General features: G+C 40.8%; 6 protein-coding genes across 6 annotated transcripts; 1 reads left to right on the top strand and 5 right to left on the bottom strand.

Annotated features, from left to right (window-relative positions):
- Window positions 1–535: 535 nt before the first annotated feature.
- Window positions 536–2,123, bottom strand: SS1G_02730 (hypothetical protein; the record flags this gene model as incomplete). Its single annotated transcript, XM_001596460.1, has 2 exons — window positions 536–1,378; window positions 1,623–2,123. The coding sequence occupies 2 exons, from the start codon at window positions 2,121–2,123 to the stop codon at window positions 536–538; spliced, it is 1,344 nt and encodes a 447-aa protein (XP_001596510.1).
- A 2,307-nt stretch (window positions 2,124–4,430) lies between these two features.
- SS1G_02729 (predicted protein) lies at window positions 4,431–6,251 on the top strand (the record flags this gene model as incomplete). Its single annotated transcript, XM_001596459.1, has 5 exons — window positions 4,431–4,536; window positions 4,615–5,012; window positions 5,064–5,197; window positions 5,253–5,496; window positions 5,547–6,251. 5 exons carry the CDS (start codon window positions 4,431–4,433, stop codon window positions 6,249–6,251), a joined length of 1,587 nt encoding a protein of 528 aa, XP_001596509.1.
- Window positions 6,252–6,814: 563 nt separating this feature from the next.
- Window positions 6,815–8,513, bottom strand: SS1G_02728 (hypothetical protein; the record flags this gene model as incomplete). Its single annotated transcript, XM_001596458.1, has 3 exons — window positions 6,815–7,542; window positions 7,842–7,863; window positions 8,475–8,513. The coding sequence occupies 3 exons, from the start codon at window positions 8,511–8,513 to the stop codon at window positions 6,815–6,817; spliced, it is 789 nt and encodes a 262-aa protein (XP_001596508.1).
- Window positions 8,514–9,490: 977 nt separating this feature from the next.
- Window positions 9,491–12,188, bottom strand: SS1G_02727 (hypothetical protein; the record flags this gene model as incomplete). The annotated part of the gene is made up of 4 exons (XM_001596457.1): window positions 9,491–11,201; window positions 11,389–11,731; window positions 11,802–11,883; window positions 12,036–12,188. The coding sequence occupies 4 exons, from the start codon at window positions 12,186–12,188 to the stop codon at window positions 9,491–9,493; spliced, it is 2,289 nt and encodes a 762-aa protein (XP_001596507.1).
- A 1,403-nt stretch (window positions 12,189–13,591) lies between these two features.
- On the bottom strand, window positions 13,592–13,846 carry SS1G_02726 (predicted protein; the record flags this gene model as incomplete). Its single annotated transcript, XM_001596456.1, has 1 exon — window positions 13,592–13,846. The coding sequence occupies one exon, from the start codon at window positions 13,844–13,846 to the stop codon at window positions 13,592–13,594; it is 255 nt and encodes an 84-aa protein (XP_001596506.1).
- Window positions 13,847–14,460: 614 nt separating this feature from the next.
- On the bottom strand, window positions 14,461–15,769 carry SS1G_02725 (hypothetical protein; the record flags this gene model as incomplete). Its single annotated transcript, XM_001596455.1, has 3 exons — window positions 14,461–15,136; window positions 15,226–15,340; window positions 15,394–15,769. The coding sequence occupies 3 exons, from the start codon at window positions 15,767–15,769 to the stop codon at window positions 14,461–14,463; spliced, it is 1,167 nt and encodes a 388-aa protein (XP_001596505.1).
- Between the last annotated feature and the right edge of the window lie 1,644 nt (window positions 15,770–17,413).

Below are 17,413 nucleotides of genomic sequence, written 5' to 3'. Positions count from 1 at the left end.
TCTTTTGTATGAGCATCTTGGGTGTTGGCTTCAAAGTGCTATACTGAGTTATTCTCTATCACTACATAGTATCCCGGCTTCAAACTTCCAAGTTCTTTGTAACTCTGTTTTGAATCTTAATTGAGTGATGTTACTGAAAAGTGCCTGGGATAATATGACTTAACGGATGCTTCTCCATTGAGCAGGACATCGCATTGTGACTCCTACACCTTTTAGGTCGTCGCATATTGGTGGGCCGTCGTGCAATCATTGATGTCTTAATCGAGGTAGCTTCACCGGTTGCATATTCGAAAGGGAAATGAAGATGGAACAAAGCAGTGGTGGTTAGGCTATCTCCTTAGTTATTCCGGAAAGCGTCCAGCAATTAGGTTATCTCCACGAGCAGCTCTTTTTGTCGAAGGTGTTCCATGGAACGTGTTGGAGGGACAGAAGCACAGCAAGAATGATCCCAGCGCTTGGGAAAGACGAAGTTCTCGATCATTCTAGTCTGCAGCGAGTTGATTTTTTTCAGTAGCAGCTACAGCTTTGAACTAGCTCAAGTCAGCTCCATCAATTGCCCATGTGTCCAATCTTCATAATTTGGTGCAGCTCCATTCTTAACATCCTCAAGCTCCCAAGCCAACAAATCCTTTCTTTTTGTCAAGATATGTGACAATGGAGCAGCTTGCTTAATTCCCATAATATCTGAGATAACTCTCAATCTACCAGCTACCCAATGGCACATCATATCCGACACCGCAGCCGTGCAAGCCGCCGTATATAAAGGCCATAGCAACAGATTACCACTAACTGCTTTGGCACTGTCTAAAGCCACTTCTCCACCCTCCTTGTATCCAAGCATAAACGGAACGCTAGCACATATATCATGTGACAATTGGATGATAGTTGTGGTTGATGTTTCCAATTGAGAATCAGAGAAAGTAGGGTTTCTCGGCTCCGAGACGAATAACTCGGGTTTGGTATATTTGAGATGTGTAAGCTGAACATAAACAACCTCATTGATGAGGATCCGAGCGCATCGATAATGGTTCCAGAGTGCGGCTGCCCAGATACTATCGTAAATATGATAATAATCTGAAAAGATACCTTCAGACCTTTGCCTCACGGTAAGAGTTTTGTAAAACATACTCTCGGGAGGACAGATAAAAGCCCACTCTACAAGCTTGGAGTCAATTGTAAGAGCTGCTTTGATAATATTTTCGGCATTGCTATGATCATGAAAAGAAGACATCGTTGCACGTAAATCGCAAAACTCCATCACTTGTTCCGAGAGAATTGTAGCATGGGCATCATCCGGTGATTGAAACTGGAGCGCATAATTTGACCAATCACGAATAAAAGATGGAGTAGAAACATGGCGTTGTAGACAATTTGTGATCTAGAAAAATCAATATCCATAAGTCGAAATTGAACCAGAAGATTACATACAACCTGAGTCCGGAGATGAAGAAATAGATGCCGACCTATAGGGTTTTCAAGGCACTGCTTTCCTCTTAATTGCATCAATGATGAAGCTCCGATTATATGCTTAGTCCAGGATTGCATCGACTGAGGACCAGTACATGTATTTGTCTGATGAGTTCTTAGCGTTAGAAGGTTTCACGTCTGTCCGTAAGACTTACTTCATAAAGGCCTAAAAGCATTACCGCCACAAGGGTTTGGTCTGCTCGTGCTTCAGCTTCGTTTCTCAGACGAGAACTGACAAGCCTTAGAGCAGAGTTATACTTTCTGTTTGCATGAAGTTGGAGATCAGGGGCTTTCCAAAAGTTCGCTAAGCCAACCATGCCCAAGGATTCAATACTATCGGCCAAAGCGGACCCAATGAGCTCATTACCATAGATGTCGTGGAGATACTGGAAGCTACCACTTGTCGACTTATCTTCTAAGACGTAGTTTCGAAAAAAGTAGCATGTAGCCTGCTCAGATGAAGAAGTAGAAAGCTCTATTGTAAGTGGTGTGGTCTGCGTCACAAGCTGAAGCTTAGGTTCGCTGGTAAATTGAGGATCTATAGAGAAATCTAATGCGTCATTCGACGCTTTATTTTTCTGCCCAGATACCGACGTTCGAGATTCTTTCCAAATTCGACGTTTATTTGCATAGTGTTTCGTTTGGTCACGAAACATCATCTCTGCTTCAGTTCTGTACCCTGTGCAAAAACGTCCAGCACGAATACATTGTGAACATGAGGGCGTCAGAGTGTCACACTAGTGTAGATGAGTGACTGATTCTATTCTTCTACGAAGTGCTTGCTCACCTTGGTTCTGCGAAGCCTGCATTCTGCGCAAGCTTTACTTGGCTTACCACAATAAACCATGTCGCGAAAGTGATGGAGATAACTGCGGTTGGTAAACTATGAGTCCAGCGCAATTTTATAGAGAAAAGAGGAAGGTGCTGAGCAGTCTATAAACGCATATTTTGTAGTTGTATCAAGAAGGAATACTGATCACATGAAAGAATGAGAAAGAAGTAAATTGAACTTGTTACTTGTTGCTTTGTACACTGATACCTCTGGTGATATGGCTGTGGAGTGAAGGTTTTTTTTCACTTATCATTCAGCTGCTAAGTCACTGTGTAAGACCTGGTCGGTATGGTGGGAGATCGGCAATGCAATGCAGATGAAGCTTGATTCCTCGAATTCCTTTGGATGGTTCAAACGCCCTATGGGGAAGATCCGGAACATTTTGATTGCTTGTTCGTCAAACGTCCGTGGTTACGTCATCATCAGCCTTTTCCCTTTCGGGTATCCTCAGCGTAGCGTATTGATTACTCAGCCATATCATTGCGCTAGCACACACCGCCCACTTCCGAATCATCGGATCGTTTACTCTTTATTTCTTCCAATTCCGAATGGATCTTGCGACGATCAAACCATTACTAGTATGACTGCGACGGTGGGAAGCCTTGATATGGCAGCTGGCTATGTCTGTAGCACTATTCCGTCAAGGGACCGAGCATCCACTAGTTAACCTAACAGATGGATCTTGCCAGCGTTGACCAGGTATCTCTATCGCGACGTTTCCGCTCTACCTTGCTACGAGAGTGAAATCAAGGAGTCGATTGCCTGGTTTCCTTCATTGATACTAACACTACTCATCCGTTCCTAATTCTGATCTCTTCCTTATTTTTGAAGGATTCCATGCTAGTGTGTGCCTTGTTATTGGAGAGATATTGGGTTTCTTGAGACCAGAAAGAGCATCAGATTGAATTGATTGATTCTCTAGCTAAGCAGTTAAGCTGCGAGTATATATTCAAAAAATGAAGGAATAAGGTTAGGTATTCAGCCTTCGGAATTAAAGTGCTTTGAAATCAAAATATTGAAAGCAAACAAACAGTATACCAAAAAGGAAAGAATGAATTAAAAGTTGAGTTTTGTTTGCTCCTTATATGCATCATGCAATATATATGCATATGCTGCCAAGATCCGAGGAGGTCAACAAGAGATGATTACTCGACTGCCCTCTACTTTTCTTTTGAACACTGATGAAGTACCTGTCAAAATAACTACACTGCTCTTTCTCTCTGCACACCTTAAAAGCTCCAGCAGTCATTATATGATTTCAAGAAAGCATTGCACATGCAGAAATCGATACAGATGTCGTTCCCTTACCACACGCTATTTTCGTAATATTCTCTTATAAGATTCGGGACACCGGACCCTTGTAAGAATAGCTTTGGCTATATAATTGAAACTTACTTCAATCAGCATGTTTGACTGGTCATACGTCACTTGTGTAATTTCTAAGATAAGTTTATGATCTAAGTATTACCTGAGTAAAGAACTGAAACAAAAACATGAAATCGATTGACCTTTCTTATTTGCCTTGGAAAAGGACGAAAGGAAGTAAGTTACAGAGGAAATTTGGCTCTTTTTTAAAAATTCAAGGGAATGAGAGCGCGAGGATGATGGATAGGGATACGAACAAGATTGAGAATGAGATGGCGATAAATACGGGTGTTAACTGTGAAGGAGTAATTAGCCATCGAAGTAAGCGAACATTACCAAAACGGGTATCCTCGAAGTAGCGTGGTCCAACATCACCAAACTACCATACAAACATTACGCTCTTCATTCCCAATCGAGACATTGTTTCGCAACCATCGCATTGCTAGACCTCAACATGAAACGATGAAAACTGCTCAGAAGTATCTGATTTTGGACATTTGCACTTATTGCGGAAAGGGTTTCGCACCCTTCAACACCTTACCCTCTTTGCTTACCTTGCTTGTCATTAATCTCACTTATCGATGCATTGTTTAAAGATGAACTTAAATGATCGAGAATATAACATTCCTTCGTATAAAGCAGCTACTTCTGTCCAAATTATTGTGAATATATACACTTCCTGAACACACATACAGATTGATTTCCAGCCCCTTGTCATCAAAGTACCTATATCATCTCCCAAGTATTTTCTTATTCCACCGAAAGTATGGGGAAACTCGTTGGACTCATTAGTTCAGGCATCGGCCTTGCCATGGAAGCCAAAACGTCCTATGGATCTTCAAATAACAAGACCTATGTCAAAGATGGAAGTCGTGAGTTATCTTTCACGAATTAATCCCATAGATTTTCTAACGCTGGAAATCTTGTGTATGAATGCTAACGCACAACAGTCCCACTTCGAACATCCTCGAAGACATATCAAAATATTAATAACGAAGAAGCATATCGAGATATTCAAGCCTATTCCGATTATCAAAATATCCTGTCCGATCGCATAAATGCAGACATGCAGAAAGATGAGAGTTATCGAAGATATTTAACGGAGAGTCCTCGAGCTTCACCAAAAGGAAGCACATACGAACGTGATATTCCCTTCTATGCTCACGAGCTACCAGAGCAACGAACTCAACCAGTAAGAGGACTTTCTTGTCCTGTAATACTACCACAACGAAGACCTGAAGATCAGAGTCGTGGTATCATCCGAGCGTATTCCCCAGAGCTAGCAGACTGCGGAATAGATCAAATGACTTTTATAAAGTTCATTGATGATTTCAATGAAGCCCATAAAGTAAGTTTAAAGGTATGAATATCATTTCCACAGTACTTAACTCAAATATAGTCATCTCCCTATCTCGATGCCGTTAATGTGGCAGCTCAAGGTGTTGGATTTGCACCCGGTATTGCTCCAATGGTTGTATCCATGGTCGTCCCAATTGCAGTCAAAGCTGCCAAAGGTTACCAAACACAAAGACAGTGAGTTGAAAAGATTACAAGGACAGTAAAAGCAGTCAAATAATATCTTGCTTAGATCGACCTCTTTTCTAGACCAAGCCAATACAGAACTTTTCATCCCACACGGTCTCTTTGCCATGGTTCTAACATTCAAACCAAATCAAACACAGGATCCATATGGAGTACCAAAACAAATGCAACTTCCACCTTCAGCACCCCTCATCTATCCCGAAGACGAAAGACGTTCCCAGCAAACAGGCTTGAAGAAAATGGGCCACTTCATCGCCGATTATGGAGATCGAAGAGCCCAAGCTCGATATGTATGTAGAATTCTTTTTTGTGCTAGGAAAATCTATCTCATAAATCATAGGCCTATAACAATCCCAATTCATCATTTGCTAGTCCACTAGCGACATTTGAAAGCCGTTGGGCGGATCCAAATCATCCCGCCAATAGCAGCGGACTTAAAAGCCTCCTCACTGGTATCCCAGACGATAAGAGCTCCCGCAAGCAAGAAAAGGAAGATCGTAAACGAGATAGAAAAGATCGCCATCGCAGAGGAAGTTCAAGTAGTGATTTATCAAAAAGAAGTGGACTATTAAGCACCACACTTAGCGCAGCAGGGGAAGCGAGTGGAAGAGAAAATCTCTCCGGAAGCAGACGACCAAGCTCAGTAGGAACAGCAAGAGGGATGATCAACGGGCCAAAAGAACAAAATCAGAGTATAATCAAGGGGATTAAAAGTCTAGGGATGAAAACTGATATCTTACACTTGATGATAACGAATAACACCGACGACGAACAAGTCTCAACTTCATCGACGAGATCTCAAATCCCATTCATCTATACATCAGCAATTCCACCATTTCATTCCCAATCCACATACCGGGACCCAGATATTCGACTTCATTCATACGAGCTAAACCAAAATCTCACTTATACCCATTGCACCACACGTCAAGGTCATGATGTTCCACCATCAGCATACAGAGAAGAAGCTATAATACCGACGAGATATTATAATCATGATCAGATAAGACGAGAGGAAGAGGAATTTTGTATTCCTACTTTATGAGGATGTAAGATCTTACGATCTTTATTGTGCTATAGCACGAGATGATGCTTTGTTTTATTTTTGGTGTAGTAGGTTAGGTTTATTTGAGAGTTGGGTTGGGATTTGTTGATATATTTAATTTTTTATTTTTTTTCTTTGGATATCTGAGTTTTTACCTGTTCTTTGAAATTGCCACTGTTTGATTTATATGGGTATTCTGTAAGATCTTACAAGAGAGCATTCGGTTTATTATTCAGTAGAAATGCTAGTCTCATTACTTTCGTATCGAAATATTGTGAAAATACATCACCCTGCGTCTGGGTGCTTTGGTGTAGGATATCTCTTTTTCAAACTGGGGACTTATGTAGATGCATCAGTTAGGATAACCACTTGGCAGAATTCAGAAGACGAAATAACATTTGAAACCTTCATGGACTCAAATATCAATCAATCAAAGTAGTGAAAGGACATGTACCAATAGTGATAACCTGAATTGTAAACTACTGAAACTAGAATCTTTCTACATAAATGAGTAAACCATGTTCCCCACTACCAATCCTCATCTTCTGCAAAACGAAAAAAGTTCAATTCTTCGCTACTTTCCCCAGTAAACTAAAAGTTTCCCATCTCATACCTTCACCATTTTCCGGTCCCTCAGCATCCCACCCCGCCCAACCATCATCTTCATAATCAGGTTCAGCAACTTTGCTCCATCCTCGTATCAGAGCTCTCCAATAACAAGCTTCGGAAGCAGGAGACAAGTACTTGGTGAATAGATCTCTTTGTCTTTTGGCAATACCAGTAGCTATCTCAGGATTCTTTCGTAGATACATGATTGTTTCCTCGAGATCTGACCAGTCGGGTTCAACGAATATGATGTTCGCTTCACTTTGTCCGTATGTTTTAGGCCAACGAGTTGCCCAATCATAGCCGGTTTCCGGGGATTCTTCACGCGCCGAAAAAAATGAGCTTGAAAATATTGGACGCATGAAATGTGTATTGTGAAGTAGATATGTTGGTGGTGGAGTGAGGATAATGGAAGCACACGCTTGATGGAAGAGCAGGCGCCCGGAGTAGGTTATACCCTCTGTATAAACGATATATTTGTACCTACAAAAGTCTTCGATTCCAATAGCATTTTCAGCACTTTCGCTGTTTGTGTTCCATTTGAGAGCTTCTATATCTGCCCATTCCTTCTCTTTTCCCTTTTGAATTAGACCTGGTCGCAAGTCTTTATTACCGACTGTATTGAACCAACCTGTTCCTCTCCATACTGCTTTATCGATTTTCTCGGTCCATTGTGTGTTCTTCTCTATGTCCTCAATTTTAGATAATGCTTGATCAACGGTACCAATGAATGATAACGGCCAGGACCAAAAACTAAAGTGCGGCATAACCCAATAGTTGCCATTCTCAATATGAGGGTCATTCGATCTAGAGAATGCCCAAGAGTTATTCATAGGAGTATCGAGTATGTTGAATGCGAAAATAGTGTTTGGAAGAGGGGACGGGGAGGTAATGACGGCACGGTGAAGTTGATGTAGAACAGAATCTCGCTCCTGTAATATGATTATCAGACCATGTACGAAGGATATGGAGAAAGAGACAAACCTGGAGCATATTCCGGGGGAGGCTAGGGTCCGTGGAAATTATATATACCTAATCTGCCAGTCAATATAGCTAGCAACATGTATGTTTCGGTGCTCAAATATGACCTTTCCATCCTTTATTCTTCCTTGCACAAGCCCTGTACGATGATCCGGCTGTTTCCTGAGTGGAAATGGTCCTCGTGCCACTGCATCATCAATCTCCTTCGTCAAGCCAGGAAAATTTGCCGCGCATTGGTCCTCCGTCAAAGAAAGTGACTGAAGAATGTCCACAGAAGGTTTCTGCTCGTCGACTGAGAACTGAATGATTGATGATCGTAGATTTGTAGGCTGCTTATTGTACAGGTAAACGCAAACAAGGACAGTCAAGAGAATTATGCCAATGTGAGTAGGGCTTCTGGAACGGTACGCCATGCCTCATGATTGGCATGTGAAGACTTAATACAGTGGAAAAGTAATCATCGCCATCTTTGATATTCAAAGACGTTTCATGATGAACAAGGTTGGCACGGGAAACAGGAACTCGCGCCGATAAGCCTATTGAGTGGTAAATGTGTGCTTTAATTCGACGTTGTGAAAAACAGTGCCAGATGAGTTACAGAATACATACTCAGAACTCACCGTTCCGCACGCATACCTTGAGTGTATCGATAACCTTTTTAGCAGAAGGAGTCATGATGACGTCGCCGAAGTGGTTGAGAGAAGGGGAAAACAAAAATGTGGGTACTAGATCAGAATCATTGATCACGTGGCATGCCACAACATCACGATAGTAACATCACATAAAAATCTCCTTCACACCAATCACCAATTCTCAACATCGATACAAGAAATTTGAAGGCAGAGCAGGAACGATGCTAGTTACATCTCAGACACCGCAGACCTCATTCTGGATCCCTATTCACTTTGATCCCCCACAAGACAGACTAATCTTCCCAGCAGAAGCCGAACGCATCATCCGTAGACAATATCCCAAAATATCCCAAGATACCCCTATCATCCCAGATATCTTTTCAAACAGTACCTAATTTCATCCAAATTCATCATTCCATTTCCGAATCTCCATAATTAAGAAATCTGCTGCATCAAACTTCTAGCATATTATTTACAAGATCATCATAAACAGAATACATAACACAGCAAGGCCGACCCCATTGCCCCACAAGTTTCGCTAGAAAAGGAGGGGGAGGGAATTATTATATTTGGTTTTGCTGGACTTGCTTTTGAAGGACTTTTGTGATAGATTTGTAACTGAGATTTGATGAAGTAGATTAATGACAGTCTTTGTTTTTTGTCGATTATTTGAATATTTTATATTGTATATATAAATATTTCTCAAAATCAAATGTTTCGTGGTATATCTGTAATTTTATCATCTTATATTCCTTATTTACTATTTTCTTTTATTTCACATTTGTCAAGAATCTTAATCTTACAATAAACAACTACTGCATAGATATCTCAACTACTCCGCAGGCACCTTTTTTTAATCTCCCCAAACACAAATAACCACACCAAAAACCTAAACCCACCATCCAAATCAGCAGTCATAAACTCCATAGACCCAAACTCCATAAAGCCAAAGCCAAAAATATCCATAAACAAACAAACAATCAATCAAATCACTTCAACAATCTCCCTACATCCATCAACTCAATACTCTCCCTCCCCCTTCAAATTTTCCCATGTTCTCCCGCCTGAACCTGAAATATGCCACCACTCACCACGATTACTCAAATCTCGTGTATTCAATTCGTATCCAGGCGCACTAGCTCTGTCATTTCTTTCTTCGCTGAATGTATTCGTGGAACCCTGCACTTTCGTTTCTCCCGTCTTTCTCGTATCCCTCGTATCATCCCTCTCACACGCAAGACCACTCCCCAAAACCCCTGAATTATCACAAGTCCCCGACATATGCGTAACATCAGGGTTACAAGCACGACCCTCACCCTCACCCGAAGGACCATCACCACCACCCTGAATCCTCGTTAAACCCTCCGCCCGCGTCATAATACCCACTCTTCCCCCTTTCCGCCTAATACCACCCAGAGATCTCCCACTCAGCACACAATCAACATCCCTCCCTCTCACCCGTCGTAAATTTTCCGAAAACCCCGCAGCTTCCCCCCCACGAAAAGGATTCCAACGAGTCCAGAAAGAAGCATCAGCTGATACACCATCACTCTTCCTCTTCCTCTCACTCTTACCCACACCACCAACCCCCACCTCATCAAGCAAACTCCCCCCCTTCCCCTCCCCAGCCAACTCCTCCAAAGATCTCCCCATAGTCTCCGGAACCAGAAACGAAACACCAACACCACAAACCATACACAGCGCAAAAATGCGCATAAGATATTTAAGCCGCGGAGAACACTGCGATGCACTTATCCGACAATGTAGCGAATCCGTCTCCTCGTTCATAAGTAACGGTAACGAAATCACCTGCGCGATAATCGCACCTAGTTTTCCACTCGCGGCACTAATACCATGACCCGTAGCTCTGTATCTCGTAGGGAAACATTCCCCGGGGATAATAAACGTAGTAGTATTCGGACCGAAATTGAAGAAGATGTGGGCGAGGATGTATAGAGTGAGTAAGGGACCTTTAGATAAAGAATCATATAAGAAACCGATTATGCAGAAGAGAAGGGTGAGGATTGCAAAGCTGAATATTTGCAGGCGTTTGCGTCCCAGTGTGTCGATTGTGAGGATGCTGATCCAGTAGCCGGGTATACTGCCTGCGCATACTAGTGCTAGGTTTCCTGTTGCCGTGTGTAGTAATATGTGGTAGAGAGTCGGTCCTGTACCATATCCGATGGCGTTTAATATAGTACTGGCATTTAAACCGAGACCATAGTATGCCAGATCGAGGAAGAACCAAGAGAGTGAGGTACCTAGCAGTATTTTGGCATGATCCCATTGAGAAAAGTAATGGAAAATATCAGACCAAGAAGCACTAGACTCAGACAAATGATACCTGTGATACCTTTTCATCTTATTCTGTAAAACCAGATCAACATCCCCTTCAGCATCGTTCTTCACAAAAGCATTAATATCCGCATTAGTCTTTTCCATATCATGCGCCACATCGAAAGTATACCGTGGAGTTTCCGGGATCGTGATTCGATAATACAGAGCGAAACAAGCTGGGATAGCTCCGAAGCCAACAATTATACGCCATGCTTTATCCGCTGCAAGTTGGCATGCTGGATCACAGGTATCGAATGTGTTGGATGTATTTATTAGGGAGTTTTTGAATGCATATGTGGTTATAAGAGCGATGAGGGCAGCGGCAAATTGACCGCCGCCTTGCATGGAAAATACTGCGGCCATCATTCCTCCTCTCCATTTTGTTGGGGCAAATCTATGAATTTATCAGTACTGTATCTAATGGAAGATAGAATGCGTAAAATGGAAGGAAGTAGTATCCTGAATATTTGCAAGACTTGAAGAGATACAAAAGCAAAGTCTGAGTATCAAACTCCCAAAAACCTACTGAAGCAAGTATTAAAGGCAATAATCCATCTCAAAAAGAAAACATCTTATCTTACTCCGAAGTAATAACCGCAGACAAAGGATAATCACCGCCAATCCCAATGCCCAACAGCACTCTCCAAAAAATAAACACCCCCGCCATACCCAGCGCCGGACTACGAGAACTCAAGCACTGAGCCAGCGTAGCCAGTATAACAACAGCAAGTTCAACACCATACATTTTTCTCCTTCCTAAAAAATCCGCCAACCATCCGAATCCAATTTGACCGATGATTGCACCACCTGAAGTGGCGGCTTTGATGGCTGTATTGATACCCGTGGGGAGAATACCATGATTTCCTCCTGTGCTGGGAGGACCTTGCCAGTACACCATACCGAGCATTGATGTGATAAGATTGACTTGGGGAAAATGTTAGTTTTGAGGTGGTTTCGGTTAATCTTATGGATTGGATGCATATGGAAGACGTACTGGCGAATATATCGTAGGAATCTGTGAAGAATCCAATACCTGCCACCACGACAGCGCGAACGTGATACCAACCAAAAGGAACCTAATAGTAGATTAGATACAGCTTCACGAAACGCGTCAAGACGAATTGGAAACTGAGTGATGGAAACAGGATAGGATTTCAAGTAATTGCAGCTACCGATGACTTTCATATTATATCAGAACAGAAAGACTAGACGATAAAATCATACACACCTTATCAATTTCAGCCAAAGCTAATCTCCTCCTATAATTCGGATTGACGATATGAGAATAATCATTATTAAAATTATGAAACGCAGCATTGCCACCGCAAGTTTTAGTATTATGTTTAGAGAAAGGAAGAGCTGTTTCTGGAGGGACATTCATGATGATTCCACGATTATCTGGGTTGAAGAATAAGTGGAATGGTTTTGAAGAGGAACTTGTACTAGAAGTTCAAAGTTCAAGTGACTTAAGGATCTTGAGTAGCTAGGTAGCGAATGGTAGGTAGATAGACAGAACCAATATGATGTTGATGTTAGATATAGTGAAGAACTGATCGTGAATTATGAGTCGTGTATCCAGACGACTTTGCAGTGTATTGATTGGTTTCGTTGTATTCATATACTTATATATAATGAATAGCATACAATGATTCCCTGACAAAAGAAGACTATAATTCTGCTTCTGAGACATTTTAAGAAGTCAGAAGTGAATCCAATTCAAGAAGCAGACATCGTGATGAGAGTAGCTCGATCGAAGTAACAGGTATTGAATATAAGGCGACGCAATATCATTATCATTGGTAAAAGAAAGTCCCAGGAAATCGGTCAAGCCGCGCGATAACATCAAGTCCTCAAGATATATTTATGAGAAGTAAAGGATATAAGCCTTAGATTCATAATAGGATATCCGGTACATATTACCCGCGCTGATTCTAGTTAGATACATATAAAGCCTTTATTATATCCCCGGTTCCGGGCGTGGGGCATCATGGTCTAGATGTATGCAAAGTGCTCTATGCGGGAAGAAAATGTTGGATCTTCATTTAGATTAGATGCGATGGTGTGAAGTACGGCATTGAAAACGCACATTAAAATCCCGAGTACTTGGTAAGTCTTACGAGGACCTTGTCCATCTTAGAAGTATCTTGAGCACCGAAACTAGATGGGTACACTCAGCACTGACAAGTTACTAATCCATGTCAGATCATCATAGACCCATGAGATGATTGAGCTAATCAGTGAATAAATAAACTCGTAAGAATTCTGGAATTTACTCACCGCACATTAAACGAAATCACACCAAAAATTAATGATTTTTAACTTTTTTGGATCTTTGTTATCTTTATCAAAAGTTAGAATGATTTATTGAAATTTATATCAATATAAAGATAACTATGATCAAAAGAATGTTTATAGACTAGTGTTACGAGGTTTACCGTCTAGATCACGTGGAAGTGCTCTAGGCTCTCGAGATGGTTTATAACTAGGCGTCAAGCAGGGACTTAAAGTAATGACAATAATGCAATTCGTAACTAATAGTAGAGTATACTAAATGATTGATCTTGAACACGAATCTCTATACAAAGGAAATCCATCTTGATTATATAGTCCTTCATGCTTCTATGATTACTGGTGATCCTTCATGATCATTAGTGATCATCTATATCGTGATCCTTAGTGATCCTTAATGATCACTACTGATCATTTGTGATCACGTGTCTTGGTAGTTGTGTAGCCCGTCGTAACAATTATTCATTTATTTATATATAAAGTAACTATCCCTATCTATAGATGCTCTTCACCTGTAGATTTTAAGTTAAATACAATTGCTGGTCTATAAACACCCTTTTGGTCACACAAAACGTTGTAGTGTACAATAAGTAAAGTCCAGAAGTCATACAAGTCATACAAACCCCAAGCATCAACCACACCACATATAACAATCTCAATCTCAATCTCAAAGTCGACCTTCGAACTCCGAATTTCAAAAGAAATAAAAATAAAAATCATCTCACCAACACCCAAGATCAACAAATCCATAAATCCTCCGTACTCTGTAAATTACCTCCAATCCACAGAGTATATATTGAACATGTAATCTGACTACCTAATAAGAGGATATTTCCGCTTGAGGAATCCTAGTCCCACTTATAACATCCAGGGATGCTAAATAAGACCTTACTAAATATGTAAACATCTTATGATAACCCAACAACTTATCAGCTATCATCACTTTCACTTTGCTACCCAAAAGTATCAGCCAAGAGATTTCTTAAACGGGATGATGAAAAATGATTGATTCTAGGAATTTGATGCTATCTAATTTTATTACTTTTTGTGTCTAAGGTCTATTGGCTCCATTCATAATGCACTACCTCTCATCCCATTCATCCATCAATTTTCGATTTTTCGTCCCCCGTTCCCTTCCTTTGCTTTCTGTCATCCATTCTATTTGTGATGCTACCCTCAATATACATACCTCAGCTCCATCTATTGATGAATTTTGTCTCATGGAGTATTTCGTCTTACTCTCCATCCCTTAACATCCATGTACTGCCAGGCCCAAAATGATCCATCATCTAATCATATACCCCATTTAATTTCCATTTCTCTGGAATTGAATCGATCCTCATCCACTCGCACATCTGCATGTATCAATAGATACCAGGCACAATAACCCACTTAACTTTCTGACAATAAGTTTCCCAACCTTTGCCATATTTCTTCGAACACCTTTCCTCATCTCGCCAGCAACGATGAATCAACAATATCGTCATGAAAATTGCATAAGTCCATGGTAGTAAATTATTGATACCACAAGCCGCACACATGGAATATGAAAGGATAAGATCACCCAGATAGTTGACATGTCTAGCCAAACCCCACCAACCGGAGCAAAGAAGAATACTTTCGTGTTCCTTTCCATCTTTGGTTCGATATGTAACGCGTAAAACATCAGCTGGAGCACCCCAGAGTTGACACTTTCCTTTAGTGCGACGAGCGAGATCTTTTTGGTGGTTGACGCTGCGGAAGAGAACGTAGCCACTAACGCCTAAGGCAAATATCGTCATGGCGGCAAAAGGTGATAGGGAGTTAGGATTTATTGAGAGATATTGAGTTTGAAGGGTATACATAGAAGGTAGCCACACCATAGATCCCCAGGCAAGGTAGAAACCAAAGTGATCATGACAAATATCAATGGTACGAAGGTACCAATCTTCATTGATGAAGAAATCCACAACGTACAAAGTATGGAGAAAAGTGCTCAGAAGGATTGAATTGGTGATATATCCATGGATTTGGTATTGGTATGCAATGAAGGACATGTCACTATATAGAAATTAGGTTAGTGAGAGAATCATGAAGGGAAATGAAGGGCTGATTCAACGTCTGATCAATGTGATGAGATAATAACATACATGAGAGTCCAAGCAATTATCCCAGGTCGACCATTGTGAAACAATTTGAAGTCAAAGTGCTTTCCGAATCTAGGATTCAATTCAATTCCCATATATAAATCGTACAAAATAGATCCTGTCACGTGTTAATATCACATTCCAAAGGATGCCATCATGAATGAAACTCACCACTGAATTTTCGATCGCCTTCATGAGTTGGACTCAAATGAGCTTTCAAGTAAGCAAATCCAGATAGCAAAAATCCATAAACATTGACCGAAATCAATAATGCTTGCCAATGCTTTGCCAAGATTGCCGGATCTAAAAGTCCACAGCATGACGAAATGAGAAACAAAGCATGAGTGACAATCCAAGCTGAAAGACCATTCGTACGATATTTGAGAAGATATCCGGCTGGAGTAAGTTGACCTGAACTCAATTTTGTAGGTAAAAATTGATAAAGAATGGCTTGGAATAACAACCAAGCACCATAACCAACATTCGTTCTCATATTTCCTCGTGGCGCATGTTGCCATAAGAAATTGACAGGACCCATCATTGCCATTGTTTTGTATGTTGAAGTTAGAGAACCACCGAATCGCGAAAGTGCGATCCAATAAAATATAACAATTAGAGGACAGAGAGTCATGATACTAGCACACCCTAAGGAATGTAACCAAGAACCATGGTGATGCCGTCGACCCCATGAAATACTCGAATCTCGAGTTGTTGAGAATGAAGCCAATCTTGATCGATTCAAGGTTCCATTTGATTTATCGGGAGCATCTTGTAAGTTTTTCCCAATTACATGGTGAAGATCTGGTGAAGGGAGAATAATTGATTCCATCGTGGATTGGCCCAACGATAATTTGGTATGTGAGGATGGGGGAGGGGGTGAAATGTTGTGGTTGAAGGTTTGTGATGCAGTTCGAGGTTGTACAAATGATGTAAGAAAAAGTCAATGATGATTTGATTGAGGTACCTACTAAATTAGGTAGTGAGTAGCCTTTGTGAGTAGAAAAGCTGAATGAACTAAAGAAGGAGGAACAAAAAGGTCGGACGAATTAAAAAAATCCAAATAAATGAAAGATGGAATTGAAGGTGGTTAAGAAGATTCAAGTGGTGAGAAGAGGAAATGAGAAGAGAAAAGAGGTAAGAAATTAAAGACCAGAGTCCTCAAGGTTGAATAGTAGGTACCAATATTAGGTATGTAGACGACAGTAGTTCGCAAGTACCTAGTGATAGGAGTCGTTGTTGTTGCGGTTGCTGTAGTTGTAGTTGTATTTATACCTAGTAATAATGGAGACGGTATGAATCATTAATTTTCATATGTTGTGGATGTGGATGTTCCTATATAAGTAGTCTTAATCGTACGTCGTCGTCGAGAATGAGGTAGATAAGGTATGGATTGAATTGTATGTAGTAACTAGAACTTATATATACTAGGTATCTAGCCCTCAAAGAAGGAAAGAAGAAATGCCAATCCAAATTTCGAAAGGGAATGAACGGAATGCAAGGTACCCGTAGAGTACTCCGTAAAGTAGTAATGCCGGTCATAGAAAGCAAGTCCAAGGCAGGACTCACTTCAAAATAACGGTATTGGGAAAGTCTAAAGAGAGGAATTTCCCGCTTGCAAGTTCCTTTACTACTTTCTTTTCCGCCTCAAAGCTACTTGTACTTGGTAGGTACTTGCTGGGAAGTCTCTACTTTCTACTTTCTAGTCTTTAACCTACCAGTTGATAACCTACCTAATGCCCCTTCCAACACCGATAATTAAAGTATGCTATGTGAGTAGGAAGTAAGTGCACTTCTGTTATACCGTACCTCGATTAAAAAAATCTTATATGTACCTAGCAGATAGGAATGGAAGCAAGATTGAGCATCGACTTAGAGCTTAAAACCTGGTACAAATCAGTGAAATATACATGGTTATCATTTAAACTGTCCCGCTGTTATCTTATTCTTCATAAATCCTAGCAGTAGTAAATCCTTGGAGTAATAAACCCTTAGAGTCGGGAAGCAAAGGTAGATAGATAGGTAGGTAAAATAATCAAGGGCAATCCCCCAAGAATCCACAAGACAATCGAAGTACAGAAAATAAATTCAAAACCTTATATTCTTACTACCTACCCGTTTAAAATCCTACCTTCCTTCTCCTTTTCCACAATTAAACACATAAGTAATCCTCCTCCTCTTATTGTTTTGTTTT

Source organism: Sclerotinia sclerotiorum, genomic scaffold (genome assembly GCF_000146945.2).
Source record: "Sclerotinia sclerotiorum 1980 UF-70 scaffold_3 genomic scaffold, whole genome shotgun sequence".
Taxonomy (NCBI): domain Eukaryota; kingdom Fungi; phylum Ascomycota; class Leotiomycetes; order Helotiales; family Sclerotiniaceae; genus Sclerotinia; species Sclerotinia sclerotiorum.
The sequence above is the reverse complement of the archived record's forward strand: the minus strand, read 5'-3'. Positions and strand labels throughout refer to the sequence as shown.